This window comes from Lutjanus erythropterus, chromosome 7, assembly GCF_056507025.1.
Source record: "Lutjanus erythropterus isolate fLutEry1 chromosome 7, fLutEry1.hap2, whole genome shotgun sequence".
Classification (NCBI taxonomy): Eukaryota; Metazoa; Chordata; class Actinopteri; order Lutjaniformes; family Lutjanidae; genus Lutjanus; species Lutjanus erythropterus.
Window position 1 is genome coordinate 12,667,270 of NC_139323.1, and position 11,641 is coordinate 12,678,910.

General features: G+C 38.9%; 1 protein-coding gene across 1 annotated transcript; it reads right to left on the minus strand.

Annotated features, from left to right (window-relative positions):
- Positions 1-677: 677 nt before the first annotated feature.
- Positions 678-4,129, minus strand: srd5a3 (steroid 5 alpha-reductase 3). The gene is made up of 5 exons (XM_084722168.1): positions 3,912-4,129; positions 2,984-3,135; positions 2,712-2,897; positions 2,504-2,629; positions 678-1,639 (listed from the first exon to the last, which is right to left on the minus strand). Exons 1-5 carry the CDS (start codon positions 4,127-4,129, stop codon positions 1,380-1,382), a joined length of 942 nt encoding a protein of 313 aa, XP_084578294.1. The 3' UTR covers positions 678-1,379.
- Positions 4,130-11,641: the final 7,512 nt, after the last annotated feature.

Below are 11,641 nucleotides of genomic sequence, written 5' to 3' on the forward strand. Positions count from 1 at the left end.
AGTATCTTGCTGCTGCTAACATGAGAAGAATATTATTATTTTTTTATTGTTGTATGTAGTTATTGTGACAGAATATACACAATATACTACTAACAGTTCTCTTGTACAAAAATAAGCTGGCATGCTAATATGAAACATTTTATTTGATGGTTATGACAAGAAAAATACTCCGTCAAAGCCTTAATTTTTCTGATTTCTCTTAAAAGGAAAATTAACCGCTTTTTGAGTGGATGCCCAATCAGTGTTGACTGTAAATGAGGGCAACTGAAGCAATAAATTCCTCTCTGTGCTATATTGAGCGAAGAAAGCTGAGATTTCCTGTTTACAGAGCTGTGCCGGCAGTACCTACATGTACCAGGATGCATTGCACATAAGCTTCTGATGCCTATGTTGTCATGTATCAGCACCCTAGCCTATAACTTAATAGACATAATACGTAGACGTCACATTGACCACTTCAACTTGTTGCTGTGTTGCCGCTGTAGTGGAAAGGTCAAGACTGACCTGTGAACAAATACATATTAATGGGAGAGCTGCAGTTTTTCTTGATTAAAAGCACTAAAACATTATTTCTCAACTGATCTCAATGAGCGATGTTATATTGAAGGTTTTATGATCTATGTGGTGTAAGCTAGAAAAAAAAACAAAACTTTTTTTTCTTACTTTCATGTAGATCAATGCAGTGTCTATGTATATATGGTGTTAAGTGGCAAAAATACTCATCTTGCTCAACCCCTGGCTGTCCACAGGCAGAGACTGGAAATTTAAACTGAAATAGCCTGTAGTTATACCTTAATACCAACTACATCACTGTGACATCACTGGATGAAGGAAGAACAGCTCTCTCAGTCAGTAGAGCACACACTGAGAAATTTATAGTTTCAGTTGACTACACTGACCATCATCACAAACTGGACATCGATGTAAAAGGTGGTGAACTGTTCCTTTAATGTTTTGAAGGAACCTTCTTGTTATTAAAGAAATTTCATTCAAAACTTACTCTAAAACTTCAAAAACAATTACTTGTTGTGATAAAAATGTATCTTATGACAACAGGAAAAGATGAACCAAGTGATCTGCAGTGACATTCCTCATTTCTTCACATCAGTCAGTAGGAAACAGCTCACCTCTCACCTGGAGACGCTTCTGCTGTGGAATAATGTTTTGGCAGCAATGCAGCCGTGCCTCACATTCACACCAGGTAGCTGCCAACAACGTTCTCCTGTTACCTGCTGAACAGCTTCATTCGGTCAAGAGCACCTTGTCACGAATTGATGCTGAGGGGTGACTTTTAGTCCTGTACCTTCAGATTCTCAGGAGTCTCTGACTTTACAGTTCCCAGTAAGGAATGCCAAATAGAAGACGCCAATTACACCTGTTCACAGCACAAAAGGAATAAATGCTTTTCTATGCTTTGGGTATGACTCATATTTGTTGATATAAAAGTCATGACAAAGCTGTGCTGCAAGAGCCTGGTTGAAGAACACATAAAGAACAACAAGCCACCAGGTGAGAGACAGGCCCCCATGAACCAAGCTGAATGAAACGTAGATCAGCAGCTCAGCAAAGTAATGAGGGCATGACACCAGCTCGAACCAGCCTTCCACTGGCACTCTGTGAGCCAGCGTCTCCACTGTTCCTGAAAGACAGAAGACAACAAGCAGAAAATACATCAGTCCCTGTGCAACTGATAGACCTGTGAGTTAAGTCTCTCTTGACACACTGTGCAACTATGTTGAATTAAAGCTGCACTAATCATTAGGTTTATATAAATTGGGGATGTGCACAATGAGTTTGGTCAGCGTGTGGTCAGTTCAACGTGGCTGTCCTTGCTAGTCAGCAAAAGAAATGCTAGTCAGTTAAATTTGGATTCATTAATCTGATTATTATTTATTATTATTTTATTAATTTTTTTTTTTTTTTTTTTTTTTTTTTTTTAAGGTTATTTTTTGGGCATTTTTGCTTTTATTGACAGTGACAGCTGAAGGTATGACAGGAAAGGGGGGTGAAGAGACAGGGGATGACACGCAGCAAATGAGCCACAGGCGGGATTCGAACCGGCAGCTGCTGCAGAGGACTAACAGCCTCAATACATGGTGCGCACGCCCTACCGACTGAGCTATAGGGGCGCCCATTATTATTTTATTAATGTCCAACTCTGGTTAACTGTTGTGTCTAAGATGTTAGGCAACCATCGGCCACTAGCCGGGGCTGCAGCCTCAGCAAGGGGGCACTGTTGCCTGGATGTAAACCCGAATGGTGGGAAGTGGGACAAAGATGACACCTCGTAACACCAGCGCTGCTTGGAACTACTTTGATCTAGAACAGTAAAAAGCAATCAGAACTAACAAAACAAAGCCATGGGATTTAATTCATTGTTATTTTTCTTTCAGTTTAAGTGGTGTCACACTGTATTTGTTGGAATAAGGTACTGGTATAAGATGTTAGATAAGATATAAGGCATAAGGTATAAGAAACAGCCACAAACACTGCACAAGCTTACCTGACTTCCCAGTGCGAAGCCTGGCCAGCAGGACCATGGACTGATGCTGCACGAGTGAGGCCCCAATGAAAAGTGCACTTCCTGCCACATGAAACCAGTCCAGCTGAGAGAGGAGAGTTCCAGTCCCTAAGAAGAATATCACAAACATCAATACCACATAGAAGAACCATTGAATAGTCGATGAAGAAAGGACTGATTTCAGTTTAACCTCTTCCAAGACGATCTGAGCAGAGCACAGTTAGTCCCAGTGCGATGTAATACCCCAGACCGAACACATACTGCACCAAATGTATGGCTCCATTAGAGAAAACACTGACGTACAGGCACTCCAGCAGCCTCCTGAGGGAGTGGACGCAGAGCAGCAGCTGCACCAACAGAGTGGACAGCTGTGGGACTACAGACATTAGGATGAATACCAGCACCAGTGACAATCAAACGGGAAAACACAAGCTTTAACACAGTGCTGAAGCATCAGCCTACCTTGACTGTCAGTGCTTGGTACACCTGTCAGAATGTCTAATACTCCAGCCAACCATGATGGGTAGGTCTGATGCTGACATATAAAGTTCAGGTACAAGACAGAAAGAAGACCATTCCAGCCAACAGAGATGGCATAGAAGTGCCAGAACCACCTGGAAGATGAAAGAAGTAGCTCAAGTTTAGTTAAATATATTAAATCAATCGTATAAATCTTACACATAAATTAGAAATGCAATATATTATAGCTTACCATGTTTGCAACATTTTTTGTAATTATTATGTGGCTTTAGTAAATATTCGATTCTGATTGGTCAATTGGAATATTCCTAGGGTCTGCTGTTTCTTTATAGCAGACCGTTGCCATGTATAACAGACTGTTGCTATGAAGAGCAGGCCGTTGCTATGGGCGCAGTTACAATCATAGACATAAAAATCATTTTGAAATTAATATTTTTTGTCAAATTATTGATTTGGTAGGTGACCATGCAATAAGCATTTATTATATAGTTACTTGGCAAAAAAAAAAAAATAAATAAATAAAAAATAAGCACACATTTATGTGACACAGAATATTAATTTTAACATGATTATCTGGTCTTTATTTCGCAATAGTGACCTGCTCGTTGTACATTATCCTACTTGTAGCGTGGTATTGAAAATATAAATAATATGACACAAAATATGAATTTAATTTTAATGATTTAACAAAGATTTTATTGTTCGTCCAGAGTCTACGATCAGAACTGTGTCCATAGCAACGGTCTGTTCTTCATAACAACGGTCAGTTATACATGGCAACAGTCTGCTAGTCAGAAATCACAGACCTTAGAATGCTTTTGACAAATCAGAATGGAGTATTTAACAAAGCTATGTAATAATTCGCAGTAATGATGTGCTCACTGTACATTATCCCTTACACAACAGTTACCTTTTTGGGACGTCAAACACACGCAGCCAGTCGTCACGTTCGAGGTTTTGTTTGGTTTTTCCGTACCGAATTAGATCCTGAAATAACACGTAAACGCGACATGTTTGATATTTTATCAGCAGCTGAGCTGAGACTTTGTGAGCGCAGAAAGCTGCAAGGAAACAAATAGCCAGAAAAGCCCAGAAAACATCAGCAAAGTTGACCGGGCTCCAAATCATCTTTCAGCTCTGCCCATTGTTTTGTGCGACATAGAAAAGAGACCGTCGGGAAACACACGTAGCAACAGTTCCGGATGAAATGTGAAGGCAGGAAATTACAGGTGATTATTTAATCGTAATGGTTTTAATCATTTGCCCTTTCATTGTGTGAGATGTGTTACACTCGGTGTCAATGTGAAGAGCGTTTAACTTTCCACACAGACTTAGAAAACAATGATGGAAAATGATACAGCAGGTGGCAGCACAAGTTGAATCTCAACACATAAGTCGAGACAACATGAAACCTTGGACAGTCCAGCCAAAAGCAATACATTTGTACAGGCAAGGGTGACACTCTGAAATATTCAGACTATTAACATTTTCTCTTGATGAATAAAGACTATTGTTTATGGAAATACCTTAGTAGTTGTTCATCTAAAAGGGTTTATGTCCATGGTCAGCATACTTCTCTAAACCTGCATTGATAACTTTGACCTTAAAAAGTTAAATGCAATTTATTATACATGATTATTATCATTCCCTGTTAGCCCATCAGAGTTTCTCAAAGCCCAAGTTAACATAATTTAACTGTGTATTATGTCAAAAGTCCAAAGCCCAAAGATATTTAGTCTAATATCATAAGAAAAATAAGACCAAGAAAATCAGCGATCATTCACATTTGAGAAGCTGGAACCACTGGAGTTTTGATCAATTTCAATCAACTACCCGAGTAATCAATCTATTTATTAATCACCCAATCATTTGAGCTCTTATTAAGATGCCTTACTGCTTCTTTACTTAAGTAAAAGTAATATCACTTTGTGAAAATACTCCACTACAAGTAAAAGTACTGCATTTTACCTGAGTAAAAGTATGTAAGTATTTATCAGCAAAATGTAATTTCTTCAGTGTAATTTGTAATTTAAAAGTAAAAGTACACATTCTGGACCCATTCTTTGTCAGTGTTTTACTATATGGATTTTGGATTAATATTACAGCTGCATTAATGTGTATGTTTCATTTTACTGCTGTAGATGTTCAAAGGTAGAATCAGTGGGAACTGTCTGATCAATGACGAAAATAATTGTTAGAGAAACAACTTGAAAAATACTTTGATTGTGATAGAATTAATTAATTGATTAAATTAAAAAAATGATTGACTGATTAATCCACGATGGAAATCATTTTTAGTTGCACTGCTGTTGGGTAGAAGACATGGTGGAGTGTATTGTACTATATAAGTACATTGTATGTTTTTTGCATGTAAAATCTTTATCTGCACTGTATCCTGTTAACTACAGGTGCATGTGTAATAAAAAACCTAACAATGTTCTCCTCTCAGATGTGTTGGCTGATTGTGTTTTATGTGTAAGTGGTTGTTCAAAGCAATTCTCTAGATTCAAAATGCGCATCAATTTATCACACTTTGATCTTCAGGACAGTGTTAGCAAACATAATGTCTGACCCTGTGGCCCTGGTGCTTCACTCATGCTCAGTTTCTGCTGAGCTTTCTTCTCACAGGTTCACAAGTCGCCTCCTGTGTGTTCCTCCTCTCGACAATGCACTAATATGTCAAAGGAAAAGAAGTGTGTTTGTGTGAAAGGCCTTTGAGGCATTAGAGTCCAGGATGCCTCTTAGAGGAGCACAGTATCCTGTCTGAGGAAGTGTGGACTGTTTCCTGCCTCCCTCCCTCCCTCCCCTGTCCTCAGTGTCCTTCTCTTTTTTACTGTGCCAGGAGCTGGACCCTCATTGGGCCCCCTGAAGACTGCAGTCAGGCTGGACACCATGAAAGACCATAAAATAAGATGTGTGTTGCTGGAGATTCAAACCAGCACATACAATCACACACAATCCAAGGAAAAAGGAATCCAAAATATCAGAGAGAAGATTTTTATATGGCACAGATGAAACAGAGATTCTTTTGTAAATCACTGCAGTTAAACTGTGTTGTGTTGAATTTGCTGTACAGAAAATGTGACCAGCAGCACCCTGAAAACTGAGACTTTTTGATTTCTAGTCTTTAAAAAACAAATATAAGAATAACCACAATCAATGTGACAGTTGAGAAGCTTCAACTAACATGATTATCAAAATTTGAATAGATTTTATGGACTCATTAAAAAAATCAACAAGTCATTTACTATTTCTTGAGATAAAGGTTGTGTTTTCAACATTTTACATGTATTGTTTTTGGATTTAAAGGCATACTACGCAGGATTTTCCTTAAAACAAACAATGTACACCGCACAGATTTTGGAGTCAGGACTTGTATATAAAATCGTAGACACCAACAGTTACATCATCTCTCCTTTGCTCTCTGGCTGTGAGAGCTGCAGAAAGAGTTTTACCCACATAAACACACACAGGCAGAGAAGACTGAGGATCACTTTGGCTGTATTCACACAAGATCCAGCGTTGTGCAGACGCGTGGGCCTGTTCAGTTGTGCTTTACAGTGTGACAATCAGAAAATAACATTATATTGCTCGGATTCTCTGCTTTGATTTTGTTAACGCCGCTCCGTCACTTCATTCACTCTCTACATCTCTACCACTGCTGCTCTCTGTCCCTCTCTCAACCCAAAGAATGAGACTCATCAGTCAACTATCTGTCCTGTGGGTTTACAAGCAGCTCAGACAAGTACTGGTTCTACCATTAAACATCTTCAGCAGTCTAATCAAACATAGCATGCTTCTTGCTAACTGCAGTCACTCTCCTAATTCACTCTATGTGTCTCTCACCCTCTCTCTTGTTCATTGAGGGAAGAGGGGCCAACCCTGAATGGTGCATTTACAACAATCCTATAGATTGTACCTTTAATCTGTTTTATTTCCTGTTTTTTGGGTGCAACGCTTACTGTCTGCCTTTATTTAATCATTGGGAACTGAGCACGTCCGGTGTCCTAATTAATGTGCTCAACGGTGCATGAAACTTGGCACACACATTAGTTGTGGTGAAAAATGACATATTTCATGGGTCTCATGCATGGGTGTGGCAAAACTGTTCAATAGTGCCACCTAAAAAAATTTTCAAAGTAGCCCCACCAGTGTATTTCACTTGCATGTACAAAAACTGGAAGTCACATGTATTGTGTGCACACATACACAAAAGTTTCAAGTTTCAGCCATACCTGAAACCCAACAGGAAGTTGGCAATTTTTAATATACTGTGCAGTTTGTATGTGTAGGCATTGCATTTTAACAAACTCCTTCTACAGAATGAATCATATTGACATCCCATCATTCCTCCTAGTAGGCTGACCATATCCAACACAAATGTGGTCAGAAAAGCTAGAAGACCTTGATGATGCTGTATTGTGAAGATTGTGATTTGTTGTCGAATGGCATTGCCCTGGTGGCATGCCAAACTTCAGTGTTTTGCCATGACACAAGAAGTTTATGCAACTTGACGCTACATGTTCGAACTAGCCCCAACAGTCACAGGTTTGATAAGAGTCCAGGACAATGGACATGATTCTATTGGTTTGGAAAAATGGCTCAATAGCACCCTCTACACAATGTCAAATAAGCAGCCCGCGGTTGAAAATGTATGATATTTGGGAGGCACATGTATCATGTCCAAGCATATCAAAAGGCCTCTTGGAGCCATACTCTAAACCCTACAGGAAGTCAGCCAAATTCCTCCTGCAGAATCATTCAGATTGACTTCAAAATCAGTGTGTGCCATCTAGACTCCTTTGTGATCAAAAGTTGTTAAACGATTTGGTTGAACAGTACGGCAGTGGCATTGAATTTTGATAATAATTCATTTTGGTAAACAACATTGCCCTGAGTTTGTCAAAACAACTGAAACCTTGCCAGAGATCTATAATTAAGATTGTTGGGAAGGGGATTTACACTGAGGGGATAAGACTACACTGAACACAACAGAAACTTTGCAGCAAATTATAATTATCTCTGCCTGGTGTAAGCAATCACTTGCATGCATGACCAATGACCAATGAGTGACCAATGGACCTGAGGCTTGTCCGCAGCTAATCTCAAATACTACTGGACTGACCAGCCTAATTGTTGGTGCGCATTACTGACTGTACACTGAAGGACCACTGAGATTTAAAATTCTTTTTTTTTTTTTGGCTGCATGTCAGCTAACAGTCACAGGTATATATTTTTATACAACCCCCCAAAAAAACTTATATGTCACAGATTTGCATTAATTATTTTGACTTTTCTCTAGTCTTTTCTTTTTCCTTAGCTATTGGATAATTTTGCCTCTTTGTGCCACCAACACTTTTTAAAATTTGATAATCAATATATCTTGATACTTTCTTAAATTATTGCATTTTCCACTGAGTAGGAGAAGACTGTCAGCCATTTTGTTTGTTTTCAGCAAAAGAAAATCTAAGCATCTCACAATTTTAGAGCCCTTATTGGTAAACTAATGCATTTTGCACTGTGGACCAGTGGAGCTATTACACATTTTGGTTGAGCATGCAGACTAACAAATACACACATACACACACATAATTTCTATGAGATTGAGAGATTTCAAAACCCTGAGTCAATACAGAGAGAGCAAAATAAGGAAATACAGATGCAGCGTCTCTGCAGATACAGGCACCACCACACTTTTCATAAGTGATCATTTAAAGGGATCATGTTTATATTCATTTTATAGTGTCCATACATTGTTTTTTAAAGAAAATGTTGCATATTACCTTTACGTTCAGTGTGAGAGCAAATAAATTAATCTCCCTTATCTCTCTCTCTGATTATTTACCTTTGAAACAGTGGGCTGAGCTGAATAAATGATCTTATGACCGGGTCTATTCATTAAATGGTAATGAGCTTTCAGTTGTATCTTATGATCTCCATCAAGAGAGGGAGTTTGGCCAATTGTCTTGGCATGTAGATGTTCTAATGTGATGTTTTCTGAACACTTTAAACAACAACAACAAGGTCCCTCCTCAGGTGGCTGTCGTTGCCTGGGGCCCCTTTTATATCCAAAAGAACAAAGATCAACTTCACTGTCCTCTTTTTGACCACCAAAACTGAATCAATTCCTCTATGAGTCCAAGTGAATATTTGTGCCAAGTTGATGTAATTTAAGTGTACATTGTCAAATCTGCCCCAAATTTCACATGTTCACATGATCAGAGTCCTGGCCTGAAGACATCCATGTACCAATTAGGAGTCATGGTCATAGCGCCACCTACTGGCAACAGGAAGTAAGCATTTTGTGACAATAATAATTTAATTTATGTGACATTTTCGCGATGTTTACACTTGATATAGTGGAATATAATGTATAATTACTGGGTGTTCTGTGGCACCACCAAATCCTTCCTGTGTATCACAATTCAGTCACACAAGAGGCAGCGGCCGCCACATGCCTGATGTGCACAGGGCTGCAAGGGCTTGTTCATCGCTGCTTACTTAATTTGTTGATTGTATATTTTTTGATTAGTTTTTGATTTTAACCTCATTATACTTATAGTGATGTAAATGTTAAATGTGTTGTGTATAAGCTGTACTGAGCTCTCTTTTCTGCGTCAGTCACAACAATGCAGAGTGAACGCACAAACACTCACCCCCCCTTGACTCTCCCTCTCTGCCTGTCTCTCTGAGTGCATGAATGCTTTGTGCCCATTCTTTCTGCACTGAATTGTGGGACACTGACCTTTGAAATCCCTCTTGTGATCTCGGAGCATAAAAACAAACAGTGCCAAGAAAATTCACAGCTTTTTGTTTGTGGAGACCTTTGAACAGGAGCTGTTTTCAAACGTGATTTTAATGCAACATTGTTTTTTAATTCAGTGAGCAGAAAGCAACTTTGCCAAGCTATTTTCTGAATCTTTCTTCGTGATTTGTGACTATCCTTTGTTTTTATCAGTAATTGGAAAAATCTGATCAATTGCTGTATTAAAAGTTTATTGCGGATGTTGAGCAGGTATCACTCACATTACAAATGACTCACATACAGTGGTGAGTATTATGTTCCAAAATCCTTCAAACATTTTCTTGCCCAGACTTTCCTCACAAAATCTTTTTTTTTAAATCATCTTTTATGTTTGTCTTTGAGTGGGCCACAGTTCAAAGCAATCACCTCGTGTTGAAAACAAAAGAAGATAGAAAAAAAAATGGAAAACGTTTTCTGTTTCCATATTTTCCAGAGGTGCGTTCGGTGTGGAGTGCCCTCCAGGAAGTGTTGGCTAAGAGGAGGTTATGCAGCTTAGTAGGCAGGGAGTCCCTGTAGAAGTGACCAGGCCAGGAAACATGTGGATGTAACGTGTACTGTAACATAAAACAAAACCCCATCGTCCCCCTCAGCCCTGCTGAATCCATGCCAGCATCAAAACACAAAGCTCCCCCTCCACATCAGGTGATACGCCACAGTCATCATGTTGAGGGCAACTTTCAGTTCCTGTGAAAAACATCATCATCAGACATGATCTGAACAAATACAAGATATGCAAACAAACGAAACAAAAGTTTAAATGAAAATTATACTAAAAGTGATTAACGGATCGCATGACTACATGTTTGTGAGAGGGGTCATTCACAGTGGTGAACTGTAGTTTCCCTCAGATCTATGGAGCTTTTTAACATTTTTTATCTACTTGTTTTGGTTTATCACCTGATATTGCAATTCTCCTCACCTATTTTAAGCTTTATGGTGACTTTCAGTTCATGTCACATTCACCACTATAATCAGGCAGCAGGCAGCTGCACCAACAAAAGGTAAAAAACAAAACTAACACTGCACAACATACCCAGCAGCAAACAACAGACAGACACAGTTAGAGAACTATATCAGGTGAAAGTAGGAAATCTCCATGCTACTTGATGCGGCCCTACTGGTTGAACTGGAAAATGAAAATTTTATGCAAGATTATTTTTTGCGTGGCGTTCAGTGTACAGTAGATACAATGATTTGACTTAACATGAAGTAGCAGTTTGTCCTTTAATCTGATACTTTGCATTAGCGTTACATGCCCTCATGCATGACTTGTGTCAGCTGTGTAATGGCTGCTTCAGATGGGGACAGTTGTAACGGTTCATTAGAATGATGAGATTCAAAAACTGTTCTTTATTCCACAGTTAAATAATTAGATTCTGTGTGTGGATTGTATTTCAGCAAATTACCTCTCATTGGTACTCATCTACCCCTAGCTAGTATTGAAACTCCCCTAAGTAGTGGGGTAGGTTGTAACACCTGAATCCTTTGTATTATAATCTGTGACTGTGTAGTAGACTTCTAAACAAGTTTTACTTGTGGCAGACAACCATGTATCAAAGTCTGAGAGCTCTAACACAATAACCACTAAGTTACTGATGCTCAAACACAGTCTTACTAATAAGACTCCCCTATTTCTCTGCCATGCCAGATGTGGCAAAAGTCCACACATTCTGTACTCAAGTAGACCTATGGATACTAAAAGGATAAATAAAAAAAGACTGGTAAAAGTAGAAATGCTGATTCAACTTCTTTACTCAAGTAAAAGTGAAAAAGTCCAGGCTCTGAACTGAACTCAGAGTATTAAAGTGAAAAGTTGTCTCCACCAGCTGTTTCTG